At 47.2% G+C, this 18,658-nt stretch overlaps 1 protein-coding gene across 10 annotated transcripts in view; it reads left to right on the top strand.

Moving 5' to 3' along the window:
- The window catches only part of LOC132394688 (regulator of G-protein signaling 3-like), a 175,602-nt gene extending 157,282 nt beyond the window's left edge, over positions 1 to 18,320 (top strand). For 7 of the 10 annotated variants that reach the window (XM_059971064.1, XM_059971060.1, XM_059971059.1 and 4 more), the window contains 4 exons: positions 131 to 199; positions 1,214 to 1,275; positions 14,257 to 14,423; positions 16,210 to 18,319. In XM_059971064.1, the coding sequence (XP_059827047.1) occupies positions 131 to 199; positions 1,214 to 1,275; positions 14,257 to 14,423; positions 16,210 to 16,395 (484 nt within the window). In that variant the 3' untranslated portion in view covers positions 16,396 to 18,319. Of the gene's footprint in view, positions 1 to 130; positions 200 to 1,213; positions 1,276 to 14,256; positions 14,424 to 16,209 lie in introns of all 10 variants that reach the window. The other 3 variants (XM_059971062.1, XM_059971063.1, XM_059971068.1) reach the window with 1 other exon arrangement.
- Positions 18,321 to 18,658: the final 338 nt, after the last annotated feature.

Below are 18,658 nucleotides of genomic sequence, written 5' to 3' on the forward strand. Positions count from 1 at the left end.
TCCATGGATCAGCCCATCTCTCTGCTGTTCCACTGGGTGCTGATCGAATCAGTGCTGATCGTACTGGTGCCCCAACACAGGCCGTTCGGTAGAAGAGGCCCGGCTTGATTCTCTGCTTCCCCACCCACAGGGCGAGCCGTTTGGGCTTCTGGCAAAGGAGGAATGACTCAGCAGGGCTGAGTGAGTTGGACTCCCTAAGGTAAGACTGCCCCTCTCCCCCTGCATCTTTAAACACTCGTTCCTCACTCCCCTCACCCTCCACCCTTCCATCTCCCGTCTCTCCCTCACCCTTTCACCACTCCACCTCCCCCACTACCCACTCTTCACCCCCCTCTCTCCACACTCGTGCTCCCATCTCCTCTTCCTCCCTCCACACTCCTTGTGCTCCTTTCTCCCCCTCGTTCTGCGCTCTGCACACACTTCTCCCCCCACTCTCCATAGTCACTCCCCTCCAGTCCCACCCCTCTCAGTACTCACCTCTTGGTCCTCACTCTCACCCACTCTCTCCCTCTCACCCAACCCCTCGCCGTCCCTCATCCCACTTCCCTTACCCCTCTCCTCTCTCTCTGCTCCTTGCCTCTTCCTACTCCTCCCTCTTTCCCCACTACACCTTCTCCCCTCTCCACTCTCCCCCCTCCCATTTTCTCCCGCTTTCCCGCCCTCCAGTCTCCTCTTTTTCCCATTCCCCTGACAGCCCTCTGTTTCAGTCACTGCCCCCCTTGCTGACCTACGCTGGCCCTTCTCCTGCCTCCCCTTGAGTCCTCTCTGGGGCACTGATGTTCAGTGGAATGCACACTATCTCTCCTCATGGGATCTTTCTGTGCACCAGATCACAGGTCAGAGAACACCCCCCACCCCTCACACTCATTGAATCCTGCTTTGAGGCGGCGTGCACCCTCTCCCTCTGCGTGGTGCCCCCACCCTGTCCTTCCCCTCTGTGAGATCTTACACCAGATCTAGGAGTGCAGGGCAACACGACTCTTTACATGGGATCTTGCTGTGCAGCAGAATTTACTTTGTTCTTCACCCCCTATACACCTACCTTTCCCCAGGGGTCTTGCTGTGCAGTGGTCTCCAGTCGCTCTATGGGATTCTGATGTTCAGGAGAACACTCTGTCCTCCCTCAGCTCCCTCTCTGTTCTTATCCACTCCTCACCCTGCAACCTCCTGGCACACTGGTCTCTAACACCTTTGCTCTACGATGTATCTACAGGCCGACTGTGGAGGAGGCTCGGCAGTGGGCCAGGTCCCTGGACACACTTCTCTCAAATAGATGTGAGTACTTGGGACAGTGTGAGAGTCCGTGCAGAAATGCGTGCAAGGGGCAGAGGGAGAGGGGAGGTGCGAGAGAAACGATGGCGATCAGGTGGTTAAGAATGCATTTGGCACACTGCCTTTATTAATTGATTTTAAGTGTCAGCAAGTTATACTGCGGCTTAAAAAACTCTATTTCGGTTGCATCAGGAGTACTCCAGACAGTTCTGGTCACCACATTTAGGAAGGACGTCAAAGTTTTGCGAGAGGTGTAGAAGAGGTTTAGATAATCAGACCATAAGACATAGGAGTTGAATTAGACCATCTGGTCTATCAAGTCTGCTCTGCCATTCAATCATGGCCGATCCATTTTTCTATCTCCTCCTCAACCCCATTTCCCCAGCCTTGTTCCTGTATCCTTTGATGCCATGACCAATCAAGAACATATTAATCTCTGCTTTAAATACACCCAAAAACATGGCCTCCACAGCTACACTTGGCAACAAATTCCACAAATGCACCATTTGCCTAAAGAAATTTCTCCACATCTCTGTTTTGAAAGGGTGCCCCTCTATCCTGAGGCTGTGCCCTCTTGTCCTAGACTCTTCCATCATGGGAAATATCCTTTCCACATCTACTCTGTCTGGGCCTTTCAACATTCAAAAGGATTCAGTGAGATCCCCCTCATCCTTCTGAATTCCAGTGAGTACAGACCCAGAGACATCAAACGTTCCTCATATGATAACCCTTTCATTCCTTTGTGAACATCCTCTGGACTCTGTCCAACACCAGCACAACTTTCACATCAGATGGTTGAGGAAGTTTGTTATGGGTTCCCAAATCATAAGAGCTTTCTACAGGGGCACAATTTACAGCATCCTGACTGGCTGCATCACTGCCTGGTGTGGGAACTGTACCTTCCTGTGGTGCAGACAGCCCAGCGCATCTGTGGTTGTGAACTTCCCATGATTCAGGACATTTACAAGGACAGGTAAAAAAGGGCCCATAGGATCATTGGGTTTCCAAGCCATCCCAATCACAATCTATTCCAGCTGCTACCATCTGGGAAACAGTACCCCAGCATAAACCCCAGGACCAACAGGCTCCGGGACAGCTTCTTCCACCAGGCCATCAGACTGATGAACTCACACTGATCTGAATGTACTCTATATTACATTAACTGTTCTATTTATTATAAATTATTATAAATTAATGTGATTGCACATTGCACATTTAGATGGAGATGTAATGTAAAGATTTTTAATCCTCATGTATGTGAAGGATAAGAAATAAAGTCAATTCAATTCTAAGATGAGGGTGTAAAACAGTTCACAATACTCAAGGTGAGGCCTTACCAGTGCCTTATAAAGCCGTGGCAAAAATTAGCAGGAAGATAGAGGATTAGGAAGATTTTAAAAGCCTCCAGAAAACCACTAAAAGAACCATTAGGAGGGAAAAGATGAAATATGAAAGCAAGCTAGCAAACAATATCATAGAACATAGAAAACCTCCAGCACAATACAGGCCCTTTGACCCACAAAGTTGTGCCGAACATGTCCCTACCTTAGAAATTACTAGGCCTACCTATAACCCTCTATTTTTCTAAGCTCTATGTACCGACCTATCTAAAAGTTTCTTAAAAGACCCCATCGTATCCTACTTCACCATCGTTGCTGGCAGTCCATTCCACGCACTCACCACTCTGAGTGAAAAACTTACCCCTGTCATCTCCTCTGTACCTACTCCCCAGCACCTTAAACCTGTAAACAACACACACAAAATGCTGGTGGAACACAGCAGGCCAGGCAGCATCTATAAGGAGAAGCACTGTCGACGTTTCGGGCCGAGACCCTTCGTCAGGGCTAACTGAAAGGAAAGATAGTAAGAGAATTTGTTTGAATTTCCAGCATCTGCAGATTTCCTCATGTTTGCTCCTTAAAATTGTGTCCTCTTGTGGCAACAATTTCAGCCCAGGGAAAAAGCCTCTGACTATCCACATGATCAATGCTTCGCATCATCTTATACATCTCTATCAGGTCACCTCTCATCCTCCATCATTTCAATGAGAAACATAGAAAATATAGAAAATAGGTGCAGGAGTAGGCCATTCAGCCCTTTGAGCCTGCACCACAAAAAGCCAAGTTCACTCAACTTATTCTCATAATGCAGGCTCCCCAATCCAGGCAACATCCTTGTAAATCTCCTCTGCACCCTTTCTATGGCTTCCACATCCTTCCTGTAGTGAGGCGACCAGAACTGAGCACAGTACTCCAAGTGGGATCTGACCAGGGTCCTGCAACATTACCTCTTGGCTCCCAAGTTCAATTCCACGATTGATGAAGGCCAATACACCATATGCCTTCTTAACCACAGAATCAACCTGCGCAGCTGCTTTGAGCATCCCGTGGACTCGGACCCTAAGATCCCTCTGATCCTCCACACTGCCAAGGGTCTTACCATCAATACTATATTCTGCCATCATATTTGACCCACCAAAATGAACCACTTCACACTTATCTGGATTGAACTCCATCTGCCACTTCTCAGCCCAGTTTTGCATCCTATCGATATGCCGCTGTAACCTCTGACAGCCCTCTACACTATCCACAACATCAAATTTACTAACCCATCCCTCCACTTCCTCATCCAGGTCATTTATAAAAATCACGCAGCGTTAGGGTCCTAGAACAGATCCCTGAGGCACACCACTGGTGACCAACCTCCATGCAGAATATGACCCGTCTACAACCACTCTTTGCCTTTTGTGGGCAAGCCAGTTCTGGATCCACAAAACAAAGTTCCCTTGGATTCCATGCCTCTTTACTTTCTCAATAAGCCTTCCTTCATCAATGTGTTGAGCCACATCCTCAAGAAATTCAATCAGGCTCGTAAGGCATGACCTGCCTTTGAGAAAGCCATGCTGACTATTCCTATTCATGTTATGCCTCTCCAAATGTTCCTAATCCTGCCTCTCAGGATCTTCTCCATCAGTTTACCAACCACTGAGGTAAGACTCACTGGTCTATAATTTCCTGGGCTATCTCTTCTCCCTTTCTTGAATAAAGGAACAACTTTCACAACCTTCCAATCCTCCGGAACCTCCCCCGTCCCCATTGATGATGCAAAGATCATTGCCAGAGGCTCAGCAATCTCCTCCCTCGCCTCCCACAGTAGCCTGGGGTACATCTCATCCGGTCCCCATGACTTATCCATCTTGATGCTTTCCAAAAGCTCCAGCACATCCTCTTTCTTAATATCTACATGCTCAAGCTTTTTAGTCTGCTGAAAGTCATCACTACAATCACCAAGATCCTTTTCCATAGTGAATACTGAAAGGAGGATAGTAAAAGTTTTTTCATATATATAAAAAATAAAAGAGATAAGAATGGACCGCTAGAAATTGAGGCCAGAGAAATAATAATATGCGGAAGATGAACTAAATGAGTATTTTGCATCAGCCTGCACTGTGGAAGATACTAGCAGTGTGCCGGGTGTTGAGGTGTGTGAGGGAAGAGAAGTGAGTGCAGTCATGATTATAAGGCTGAAGGTGCTCAAAATGCTGAAAGACCTAAAGGTACATAAGTCACCCGGACCAGAGGAACTGCACCCTAGGGTTCTGAAAGAGGTAGCTATAGGGATTGTGGAAGCATTAGAAGTGATCTTTAAGAAATGGAAAATTGCAAATGTCACTCCACTCTTTACAAAAGGAGGGAGACAATAGAAAGGAAATTATAGACCAGTTAGCCTGACCTCTGTGGTTGGGAAGATGTTGGAGTCAATTGTTGAGGTTATGGAGTACTTGGTGACACAGGACAAGACGGGACAAAGTCAGCATGGTTTCCTTAAGGGAAAATCTTGCCTGATGAACCTGTTGGAATTCTTTGAGATTGCAAGTAAGATAGAAAAACGGGATGCCAAGGGTGTTGTATATTTGGATTTTAACAAGGTGTCACAAAGGCTGCTTTCCAAGTTAAGAACCCATGGTATTACAGGAAAGTTACTAACATGGTTAGAGCATTGGCTGATTGGTAGGAGACAGTGAGTGGCAATAAAAGGATCCTTTTCTGGTTGGCTGCCAATGACTGTTGGTATTCCGCAGGGGTCGGTGTTGGGACCGCTTCTTTTTATGATGTATATCAATGATTTAGATGATAGAATAGATGGCTTTATTGCTAAGTTTTCAGGTGATCCAAGGATTGGTGGAGGGCCAAGTACTGTTGAAGCAATGGGTAAACTGCAGAAGAGCTTAGACAGATTAGGAAAACATGCAACGGCATATGAAATACATGGTTATGCACTTTGATAGTAGAAATAAATGTGCAAATTATTTTCTAAATGTGGAAAAAAATCCAAAAATCTGGGATGTAGAGGGACTTGGGACTCCTTGTGCTAAACACCCTTAAGGTTAACTTGCAGGTTGAATTGGTGGTGAGGAATGCAATGTTAGCATTCATTTCAAGAGGTCCCGAATACAAGAGCAGGGATGTGATGTTGAGGCTTTATAAGGCATCGGTGAGGCTTCACCTTGGGGATTGTGATCAGTTTTGCACTCCTTATCTAAGAAAAGATGTGCTGGCATTGGAGAGGGTTCGGGGGAGGTTCACAAGGATGATTCCAGGAATGAAAGGGTTATCATACGTGGAATCTGATTCTTTACTTGCTGGAGTTTAGAAAGATGAGGGGAGAATCTCATTGAAAGACAGACAGAGCACATTTTCCCTTGGTGGGGGAGTCCAGGACAAGAGTGCACAGCCTCAGGATAAAGGGGATTCCATAATAGAGATGTGGAGAAATTTCTTTAGCCAGAGGGTGGTGAATTTGTGGAATTTGTTACATAGGCAACTGCGGAGGGCAGGTTGTTGAGTGTATTCAAGGCAGAGATTGAAAGGTTTTTCATTGGCCGCAGTATCGGGGTTATAGGGAGAAGGCCAGGGAGTGGGACTGAGAAGGGAGAAAAGGATCAGCCATGATTGAATGGTGGAGCAGACTCGATGGCCGAGTAGCCTCATTCTGCTCCCATGTCCTCTGGTCTTATACGATTATGACAGGTGTAAATGGAGTAAACAGACAGTTGTTTTCCCAGCCATGAAATACACAAATAGCAGAGGGCTTGTATTTAATGTGAGAGGAGATAATAGACAATAGACAATAGGTGTAGAAGTAGACCATTCGGCCCTTCGAGCCTGCACCGCCATTTTGAGATCATGGCTGATCAATTACTATTAATACCCTGTTCCTGCCTTATCCCCATATCCCTTGATTCCCCTATCCATAAGATACCTATCTAGCTCCTTCTTGAAAGCATCCAGAGAATTGGCCTCCACTGCCTTCCGAGGCAGTGCATTCCAGAACCCCACAACTCTCTGGGAGAAGAAGTTTTTCCTTAACTCTGTCCTAAATGACTTACCCCTTATTCTCAAACCATGCCCTCTGGTACTGGACTCTCCCAGCATCTGGAACATATTTCCTGCCTCTATCTTGTCCAATCCCTTAATAATCTTATATGTTTCAATCAGATCCCCTCTCAAACTCCTTAATTCCAGCGTGTACAAGCCCAGTCTCTCTAACCTTTCTGCGTAAGACAGTCCAGACATCCCAGGAATTAACCTTGTGAATCTACGCTGCACTTCTTCTACAGCCAGGATGTCCTTCCTTAACCCTGGAGACCAAAACTGTACACAATACTCCAGGTGTGGTCTCACCAGGGCTCTGTACAAATGCAAAAGGATTTCCTTGCTCTTGTACTCAATTCCCTTTGTAATAAAGGCCAACATTCTATTAGCCTTCTTCACTACCTGCTGCACTTGCTCATTCACCTTCAGTGACTGATGAACAATGACTCCGAGATCACTTTGTATTTCTCCCTTACCCAACTCTACACCATTCAGATAATAATGTGCCTTCCTGTTCTTACTCCCAAAGTGGATAACCTCACACTTATTCACATTAAACGCCATCTGCCAAGTATCTGCCCACTCACCCAGCCTATCCAAGTCACCCTGAATTCTCCTAACATCCTCATCATATGTCACACTGCCACCCAGCTTAGTATCATCAGCAAATTTGCTGATGTTATTTTTTATGCCTTCTTCCAAATCGTTAACGTAAATGGTAAACCGCTGTGGTCCCAATACCGAGCCCTGTGGCACCCCACTAGTCACCACCTGCCATTCCGAGAAACACCCATTCACTGCTCCCCTTTGCTTTCTATCTGCCAACCAGTTTTCTATCCATGTCAATGCCTTCCCCCCGATGCCCTGAGCTTTGATTTTACCCACCAATCTTCTATGTGGGACCTTATCAAATGCCTTCTGAAAATCGAGGTACACTACATCCACTGGATCTCCCCCGTCTAACTTCCTGGTTACATCCTCAAAAAACTCCAACAGATTAGTCAAGCATGATTTACCCTTGGTAAATCCATGCTGGCTCGGCCCAATCCTATCACTGCTATCAAGATATGCCACTATTTCATCCTTAATAATGGACTCTAGCATCTTTCCCACTACCAATGTCAGGCTGACAAGTCGATAGTTCTCTGTTTTCTCCCTGCCTCCTTTCTTAAAAAGTGGGATAACTTTAGCCATTCTCCAATCCTCAGGAACTGATCCTGAATCTAAGGAACATTGGAAAATGATTACCAATGCATCCGCAATTTCCAGGGCCACCTCCTTTAGTACCCTAAGATGCAGATCATCTGGACCTGGGGATTTGTCAGCCTTCAGTCCCATCAGTCTTCTCATCACCATTTCCTTCCGAATGTCAATCTGTTTCATTTCCTCTGTTACCCTATGTCCTTGGCCCATCCATACATCTGGGAGGTTGCTTGTGTCTTCCTTAGTGAAAACAGATCTAAAGTACTCATTAAATTCTTCTGCCATTTCTCTGTTTCCCATAATAATTTCACCCAATTCATTCTTCAAGGGCCCAACATTGTTTTTAACTATCTTCTTTCTCTTCACATACCAAAAAAAAAGCTTTTGCTATCCTCCGTTATATTCCTGGCTAGCTTGCGTTCGTACCTCATTTTTTCTCCCCATATTGTCTTTTTAGTTAAGTTCTGTAGTTCCTTAAAAACTTCCCAATCATCTGTCCTTCCACTCACCTTAGCTCTATCATATTTCCTTTTTTTTTTAATGCTATGCAATCTCTGACTTCCTTTGTCAACCACTGTGGCCCCTTTCCCCCTTTTGAATCCTTCCTTCTCTGGGGGATGAACTGATTTTGCACCTTGTGCATTATTCCCAAGAATACCTGCCATTGCTGTTCCACTGTCTTTTCTGCTAGGATATCCATCCAGTCAACTTTGGCCAGCTCCTCCCTCATGGCTCCATAGTTTCCCCTGTTCATCTGCAACACTGACACCTCCAAGCTGCCCTTATCTTTCTCAAATTGCAGATAAAAGCTTATCATATTGTGATCACTACCTCCTAATGGCTCCTTTACTGCGAGATCACTTATCAAATCCTGTTCATTACATAACAGTAAATCCAGAATAGTCTTGTCACTGGTCGGCTCTCGTACAAGCTGTTCCAAGAATGCATCCCGTAGGCACTCTACAAACTCCCTATCCTGGGGTCCAGCACCAACCTGATTCTCCCAGTTTACCTGCATGTTGAAATCCCCCATAACTACTGCGACATTACCTTTGCCACATGCCAATGTTAACTCCCTATTCAACTTGCACCCAATATCCATGCTACTGTTTGGTGGCCTGTAGACAACACCCATTAGGGTCTTTTTGCCCTTACTGTTCCTCAGTTCTATCCACACAGATTCTACTTCTCCTGACCCTATATCCCCCCTTACAAAGGACTGAATCTCATTCCTCATCAACAGGGCCACCCCACCCCCTCTGCCCACATTTCTGTCCCTACGATAGCACGTATACCCTTGTACATTCATTTCCCAGGTCTGATCTCCCTGCAGCCATGTCTCCGTTATCCCAACAACATCATAGTTACCTATTGGCACCTGGGCTTCAAGCTCATCAGTCTTATTTCTGACACTTCGTGCATTCAGATATAGAATTTTTAACCCATTTCTCCCCTCTCTGTTTGAATCGCTGCCTATTGTGCTTAACCCAGCTCCCCGAACTCCCATCGGGCTATACGCCCCTAGAATTTTGTTGTCCTTCCTAAATTTACTTATTCTTTCAACACATTTAATTCCATGTTCCGTCAGACCATCATTCTGTACATGTGTCCTTATCACTTGTTCCGCCCCACCTTCCTCTACTACACAGTTAATATTCCGGAACCGTGTCGTCCCCACCTGTCCTTTATTCTTCCTCTCGCTATCCTCCCTCACATTCTGGATCCCCACCCCCTGCAAATTTAGTTTAAACCCCTCCAAGAAGCACTAGCAAACTTCCCTGCAAGAATGTTAGTACCGCTCCAGTTCAGGTGTAAACCGTCCCATCGGAACAGATCCCACCTTCCCTGGAACAAAGCACAATTATCTACAAACCTGAAGCCCTCCCTCCTGCACCATCCTCTCAGCCACGTATTAATCTTTATAATCCTTCTGTTCCTTGCCTCACTGGCACGTGACACAGGTAGCAATCCTGAGATTGTTACCCTGGAGGTCCTGCTCTTCAGCTCCGCACCTAACTCCCTACGCAGGACCCCCTCACTCATCCTACCCACGTCATTGGTCCCTACATGGACCACAACATCTGGATTCTTGCCCTCTCTCTCAAGAATAACCTGCACCTGATCTGAGATGTCTTGGACCCCGGCACCAGGGAAGCAACATACCATCTGAGACTCCCAATCTTCCCCACAAAATCTCTCCTATCTGCCCCCCTGACTATAGAATCCCCTATCACTACCGCTCTCTTCTCTTCCCTCCTCCCCTTCCTAGTCGAGGGTCCAACCTCAGTGCCAGAGACAGGACCACAGCAACTTGTTTCTGGTAGGTCATCCCCACCAACAGTATCCAAAACGGTATACTTATTGTTGATGGGAATGGCCACAGGGGTACTCTGCTCTCTCTGTCTGCTCCCCCTGCCTCTCCTGACTGTCACCCATTTGCCTACCTCCTGTCTTTTCGGTGTGACTGCCTCCCGATAACTCTTATCTATCTCTGCCTCTGCCTCCCGAATGATCCGTAGTTCATCCAGCTCCTGCTCCAATTCCCTAACTCGGTCTGATAGGAGCTGCAGCTGGATGCACCTATTGCAGGTGTGGTCATCAGGGACAACTGTGTTGTTCCTAATCTCAAAGGAGATGTGGGGGGGAAGTGGTGGGTGCCTGGAATGTGCTGTCGAGGGTGGAGGGAAATGCAGATACATTGGAGATGATTAGATTGGCACATGAATGTGAAAGAAATGGTAGGATATGCACTTTGTGCAGGAATGAGGGATTTGTTTAGTTGCTATTTGATTACTACATAAATTGGTTTGGCACAACATTGGGGCGGGAGGGTCTGTTAGAGTGCTGTACTTTATGTTCTTCTTTAACAAGCACAAAATAGAGCAATCGAGAGTGAGAGCAGGAGTGGGAAAGAGAGCGGGGAAGAGTGAGAGAGAGGTCAAGAGTGCGAGAGGGAGAGAAAGCAATGGAATGTGAGAGTAAGAGAGAAAAGAGAGGAGGGGAGTGGTGTGAAGATGGAAGGGTGCGTAGTGTGAGTCTCTGAGGGCACGAGGTGGCTGACACACAGGAAGAGGGGTCCAATATAGGGAATTAGAAAAGGCAGGTGTGAAGATCTGTGTAGACTGATGAGCTGTTGGAAAGATGGAGGGATAGATGCAAAGAGGTGGACGCAGATATCAAGATGGTGAAGTGGATTCAGGCAAATCTGCAGATGCTGCAATTTGGAGCAACTCAGTGCACCAGGCAGCACCCATGACGGTAGAGGGGTGGTCCATGTTTTGGGTCGAGATCTTCTTCTGGATGGTTAGAGCAGCTGGGATCCAAAATGCCAACTGTTTATTTCCCTTTACTGCTGCTGCCTGACCTGCTGAACAAAGAACAATATAGCACAGAAACAGGCTGTTCAGCCCACAATGTCTGTGCTGACCTTGACATCCAATTACACAAAATACCTCTGCCTGCACATGATCCCTGCAAACTCATTTAAAATCATCTTATGCCCCAGTATGGCATCTGCTTCCAGGCCTCGGCACCCACTATTCTGTGTGTAAATAAAAACTTGTCTGACACATCATCTTTACACTTCCTCTCTCTTGCCTTAAACAAATAACCCTCTGGTATTAGTCATTACACCCCTGGAAGATAGATGTCTCCTCTACGAGTTTCTGTTCCCTCCTCAGCCTCCACCACTCCAGAGAAACAATGCAAGCTTGTTCAAGCCGCTCATTACAGCACACGTTCTCTAATCCAGGCAGCATTCTGGCAAACAACTTCTGCACCCTCACCAATGTCTCAACAGTCTTCCTGAAATGGGCTGCTGAAAAATTCATTTATATAGAGAACAGCATTAATATAATATGGGGTAGCCATAAGCAAAGGAAAGGAGAGTAGATGTAGAGAGATGGGGCTTTAGATACAGAGACAGATGTGAGATATAAGGACAAGAGGGAGAGATACAGAGAGAGATCGACCTGGGGGAGAGATACAGAGAGAGATGGACCTGGGAGACAGATACAGAGAGGGATAGACCTGCAGGAGAGATACAGAGAAGGATAGACCTGAGAGAGATACAGAGAAGAATATATAACTGGGAGACTGATACAGAGAGGGATAGACTTGGGGGAGAGATACAGAGAAGAATATATACCTGGGAGACAGATGCAGTGAGGGATAGACTTGGGGGAGAGATACAGAGTGGATAGACCAGTGGGATGTGTTTATGTGACCCTGAATGAAGTGTTGGTGGGCTAAACCGATGCTTCACCTTGCCCAAGGGTTACCTACAGACTAGCTGAGGGATGGAGTGCCTTCCACATCCTTTGGTGAAGAACGTTTCTGCACCTCGGCTGCCATCAGGTGGTCATCGGGAGCAGGTTTTTCACACAAAGGCTGTTGCGTATTTTGAATGAACTGCCTGGAATTGTGGGTGAGCCAGGCACATTAGCAACTTTAAAAGTTGTCTATATAAGTATAGGGAGCGATGAGGTTCGGCGGCTGTGGGCCACATATGAGCTGGTTGGACTATCTACTTTGTATCTAGGAACATGGTCCTATGGGCGATATGGGCTAAATGGCCTGTTTCTTTGCTGTAGCACTCTATAAGTGTGATAGATGATGAGGAACATGAGATGATATGAGATAAATAATTAATGTGAGTCTAATAAAAAGTTTCTCCTGGAGCCCGTATTATTCTGGAGAGAGTGGGAGTTTCCTGGAAAGACCCTGCCCTGTTACATTGAACAGGAACTCAGTGGGGCCGAGGCTGAGGAGGGGAAGGAAGAGTTGACTCTTGTGTGGAGACCACCATCTACTCCAAGTTCTAGCACCTATGCTCTCTTTACTCGTGATGAAGGATCCTGGTCTGAAACATTGACTGTTTATTTCCCTCCATAGGTGCTGCCTGACCTGCTGAGTTGCTCCAGCATTTTGTGTGTGTTGCTCTGGATTTCCAGCACCTGCAGAACCTCCTTGTGTCCCCATCCCACACAGCTGCCCCCCTGTAGGTGCCCCCCTCTGCTGGTGCGGAGCCGGTACTGCCGGAGCAACTGGGATAAACCCAGGAGATGGATTTTCCTCTCCACCTTGCAGACTGAGTTACTGCTGGTTTTCCTGGGAAAGACAGCTTTGGGTGGTGAGGAGAGTCTGCATGAATACAAGGATGAGGGACGGAGTTTCACAGCATGGACACTTTGACTTGTCAGTGCTTTCCTCAGCGGGTCCCATTTCCCTGCATTTGGCCTGTATCCGTCCAAACTTTGCGCATCCACACCCATGCCCAAGTGTCTTTTAAACGTTGTTATTGTACCTACCTCTACAACTACTTCTGACAGCTCGTTCCACAAAACCAACAATTTTACTGCATGAAAAACTTGCCCCTCAGGTCCCCTTTCAATTGCTCCTGTCTTACCTTAAACATCTCCACTGAGTTTTAGATGCCTGTATCCTGGGGAAAATAGACGGTAACCATCCACCTTAATAACACACAGAATATGCTGGTGGGGCATCTATGGATAGCAGTAAAGATACAGGCAGAGACCCTTCATCAGGTCTACCCAGCTTATCGTGATTTTACAGACCTCTAGAAGGTTACTGTTTAGCCTCGTTTCTTCAGAGAAAACAGTCGCAGTCTATCCAATCTCTCCTGATGATTTAATCCCTTCTGTCTCGGAAACATCCTCATGAATCTTTTCTTTCACTCTCTTGAGCTTAATCATAATCTTCGATACTGTGCGGTGACCTGAACTGCACACAGTTTTCCAGGCACAGCCCGATTCAGCAGTGCCCAGCTCAATTCGGATCACCACCACTTCACTAAAGCATATAGCTCTCTCACAAGGCTTGACAGAGCGCATGCAAGAGCCATTACAGAGAAAAATTACAAAGCTGGTGCCAAGATTTGAGGTCCTGTGTTATTGAATAGGTTAGGACTTTATTCCCTAGAGTGCAAGAGCATGAGGGGAGATTTGATAGAGGTATACAAAATTTGGAGGGGCATGGATAGGGTAAATGTAAGCAGGCTTTTCCAACTGATGGTGGGAGTTTAAGGTGAAAGTTGAAATATTTAAGGAGAATCTGAGGGGGAAACCTCTTCTTTCAGAGGCTGGTGAGAGTGTGGGGCAAGCTGTTAGCGTAAGTGGTGGAGGTGGGTTCAATTGCAACATTTAAGTACGTTGATGGGAGTAGCATGGTCTAGATGGGTCGAGTGGCCTGTTTCTGAGCTGTAGAGCTTCCTGACTCTATGTGATTCAGACAGGCAAAAGAGGGAAAGGAAAAGGTGGGGAATGGTTTTACAAATGCCGAGGATTTACAAGCACACATTATGGTTAAAGGGCAGGACTGGTATGAGGGACCACATGGCCTCTGGCTTCTATGTCTAGCATTCTCCCCTCTGCTCCTGCCCACACAGACGGGCTTCTGGCATTCAAGGGCTTCCTGCACACCGAGTTCAGTGAGGAGAACCTCGACTTCTGGCAGGCCTGCGAGGACTACAGGAACACCAAGTCCTTGGGCAAACTTGCCTCCAAGGCCAGGAAGATCTTCGCCGAGTTCATCACCACCCACGCTCCCCGAGAGGTAAGGGCAGTGGGCAGAAAACATTGCAGCTGCAGCTCCACATTGGCCAGACTGCTGACGGGGAGTGAGGGTCATCATGGGGACAACCCTCACTTCCTCGGACTCTGCCTCAGCACAGTCATTATTCAGGGATTTCAGAGAGGCGCCAAAATCAGAATCAGAATGAGGTTTAGTACATCATGAAATTTTACCTTTTACAGCAGCAGTGCATTGAAAAACATGGATACTGTAAATTACAATAAGAAATGTGTATAAAATTAAAATAGTGCAAAAATAAATTTTAATAAAGTGAAAAAATAGTGAGGTAGTGTACATTGTCCATTCAGAAATCGGATGAGAGGGGAAGAATCTGCTCCTGAAATGTTCAGTGTGTGTCTTCAGGCTCCTGTACCTCGTCCCTGATAGAAGCCTGGTGAAGAGAACATGTCCTGGGTGACGGGAGACCCTTAATGATGGACACCACCTCTTGAAGGTGTCCTCCCTGCTGGGGACGCTAGTGTCTGTGATGAAGCTGGCTGAGTTTACAACGTCTTGCAGCTTTTTCCGATCCTGTGCGGTGATGCAGCCAGTTAGAGTGCTCTCTGTGGTACATCTGTAGAAATCTGCTAGAGTCTTTTCTGACAAACCAAGTATCTGCAAACTCCTAATGAAGTACATCCGCTGTTGTGCCTTGCATCAGTTACATTGCATGAAGGGCATTGAGCTCTCAGCCATCTACGATGTCCGGTGGGATCGTGATTTCTGGGAGAGCTTGGAAGCTTTGTCCCAGGTGGAGACTTTCAGGAGGAAGTTGGAGGGGAGAGAGGATGGAGCACCTTTGCGAGTCAGGGAGCTGACAGCATGGTCCCCAATAGTGGACTGGTGTTTGGACTTAATGAGTTAGCGTTGATTCACACATAGTCAGGTGGATAACTGACATAGAATAACCCCTCACTCCCCTCCCTTATTCCTCATTCCCATTCCTATTACCTCTCTCCCCTCCCATATTTCTGACCAAATTCCTTCACTCCCTTCTGCTTTCCCTCACTCCCTTCTGCTTTCCCTCACTCCCTTCCCCTCTCCCTCATTCCCCTTCCCTTTCTCTCACTCCTCACTCCCGTCCACTTTCTCTCACTCCCGTCCACTTTCTCTCACTCCCGTCCACTTTCTCTCACTCCCGTCCACTTTCTCTCACTCCCGTCCACTTTCTCTCACTCCCGTCCACTTTCCCTCACTCCCGTCCACTTTCCCTCACTCCCGTCCACTTTCCCTCACTCCCGTCCACTTTCCCTCACTCCCGTCCACTTTCCCTCACTCCCGTCCACTTTCCCTCACTCCCGTCCACTTTCCCTCACTTCCGTCCCCTTCCCCTCACTCTTGTTCCCATTTCCCTCATTCCCGCCCCCTTCCCCTCTCTCCCATCCATATTTCCTCACTCCTGCACCCGTTCCCTCTCTACCTTCCCTCATACCCTTGCTTCTGACTCAGTTGCACTTTTTATCCTCTGCTTCTCCCTCTAATGGCTTCCCTATTCCTCCATTCTTTCCCATTCTCCACTCTCTCTCCTCCTATCCTCTCTCGATCAGCCTCTTCCTCCTCTCTACTACTCCTTGGCTTATTACCTCTAACCACTTCCTTCCTTATCCTCCTCCCTTATTTTTGTGCTCCTTTTTCCCTCTGATTCCTCTCCCCAGCCAGTGACAGTATGCGAGGGGATGCGTATTGGGGGCAGAAGGGCGGAGGGAAGCTGAGGCTTGCTGCTTGACCGAAGTGATTGCATTCCCTCTCTGTCTCTCCCCCCTCCCAGGTCAACCTGGACTCCTTCACGCGGGATGCCACCACAGTCAGCGTCCTGAGCCCCAGTCGCTCAACCTTCGACCTGGCCCAGAAGCGGATCTACAGCCTGATGGAGACGGACTCCTATCCTCGCTTCCTGCGCTCCGAGCTTTACCAGAAGCTGGCGAACCCCAGGCAGCTGAACGGCCTGGCATAGGCAGAGTCAGTGGGTGGGTTGGGGGTGGGGGTGGTCATGGCTGGCCGGGACTGGAGGCCCCAACTCCTGACCCCAGCTTGAGATTCATTTATTTATTGATTGAAACGTACAGTAAAATGCATCATTTGCATTAATAATTGACACAACTAAGATTGTGCTGGGGGCAGCCCGTAAGTATCTCCATACATTCTGGTGTCAACGTAGCACGTCCCAACGTCCTGCAGACCAACACAGGCAGCAACAACAGCAGCAGGAACAATGGCAGCAAGACAGTCCCCTTCCTTCCCTCTCACCCACTCACACAATCCTCCAACCCCAGGACGGACACCTCCGGGCCTCCGCCCAGTTCCTTGACTCTCAGACAAGAGGCTGCTGTCCTCCAGTCACTGGCCCAGACTCGCAGAGATCAAACCTCAGACCTCCAGACATGCCGACTCAGGAGCTTTGACCACTGGGCCCGCCGTCTCTGGTCTTCGAACTTTGAATTTCGAGCTCTGTGCTCACCGAACCTCAGGACTCGCCAGTTGTGGGAGTTTGATCTCCGGACTCTCATGGACCTCTGACTCCAGGACTCACCCACCTTGGGGAATCACTGTCTTCGTTCTCAGCTCCTGCCAACCTGACCAGCCAGTGTTGCTGGCACTCTGACCTAGACCTTGATCAATGGCTCCTCCTGCCAACTCTTCGTTTACTACCCCTGACCTCTAATTCCCTCCCATCCCTGTTCCTAAACCCTAATCTGACCCCAAACTCCCCACTCAGTTTCCACAACCTTCCCTATGCACCTAAAAATCAATGTCTGAGGCACAGCGTTGACAGACCACTTCCAGATCTTGTATGGAACATACCCCAATCCCACTACTCACCCACCAAGACCACCCTCTGATTCATTGGAGCATCTTCATCCCCTCACATGACGATCTGGGATTTCTGATGGTGGAAGGGAGAGCGGAGGGAACGCAATGCCTCACTGGACTGAAGTGTGACTTACTTATTGTTTAGTGGAATGGGAGAGAGCGAATACCTCCTGTCTCAGAGAGATGGAGGGTGTTTGGTTATCTGTAAACCAAGGTAACAAATGAGGCCAATATGGACATGTTGTTGAGTTCCCTATGCGTGGACTGGAGACTCTCTGAAACGCAAATACTACTGGTTGATTGACACATATGATGGGCTGAAGGGCCTGTTTCTCTTCTATATGACTCTCATCACCATCCTGAGATGTTCCTCCTCCAAGCTTGCAACCAAGAATTCCAGAACCAAGAACTCTCTGTGAATGCTCCGATCTTTCAAGATGGCTTAGAGTGCTTCCTGAGGTTCCCCCCCACCCCCCACCCCGTTCCTTTCCCAGACAGCATCTTCTTCAGGGAGAACTCGGAGAATATTCTGGAGAGTGTAAGTATTAACAAGACGGAGGTGATTTTTGTCTCAGAAAGAATAAAAAGAGGATAAATTCTCAATGGCTGGAAGAGATCCAACCCCAGAGAAACATCCCAGATCTATTTCGGGGAGAACATTGAACACAGAATACTACCGCACAGTACGGCAATTCAAGATTGGTCAGTATGGCATTGTGGGCATCACTGAGTCTTAGTTGGGAGCTTAACATCGAAGGATATACTTTGTTTTGAAGGGACAGGCAGGAAGGCGTGGGCAGTGGTGTGGCTCTGTTGGTAACAGATGTAATTCCACCTGTACAAAGAAGTGACACAGGGTCAGAGACTGTTGAATCTTTGTGGGTGGGGTTAAGAAATTGCAAGGGTAAAAAATCAGCATGGGAATTGTTACGAACTATAATGTTTTAGAAACGAACGAGCAGCAATAGATTAGACCTGAAGTCTGGTTTTGATGATAAAACTACTTATAATATAGTAACTTAAACAAAGATAAACAGAAGTTAACAGTGTTATGTGTATATATGTGTAAATATAACTCCCAAACTATATTGAGCTTGGTGGGGTGGGGGGGAACAAGGCTTAAGAGTCGTGAGATGGTAAAGTAGGATAGTTCAGTAATCCACGTTGTAAGGGAGAAAAGGGAAAGTACAAAATATTCCACAAGTTCCACGCTGTTAATGAGATAACAATCGCAATAGATCTTGTCTGCCATATTGTTCCAAATCCACATACGAATTATCAACAAAAGTGACCTGTCACAGGGATATTGTCTTCTAGTGATTACCACACAACATACCCAGGCAAGAGTTAACACATGAGTGGTCCCACAAGGTATCCTGAAATCCACTCCTATGGATTATACGAAG

This window comes from Hypanus sabinus, chromosome 5 (genome assembly GCF_030144855.1).
Source record: "Hypanus sabinus isolate sHypSab1 chromosome 5, sHypSab1.hap1, whole genome shotgun sequence".
NCBI classification, from domain to species: domain Eukaryota; kingdom Metazoa; phylum Chordata; class Chondrichthyes; order Myliobatiformes; family Dasyatidae; genus Hypanus; species Hypanus sabinus.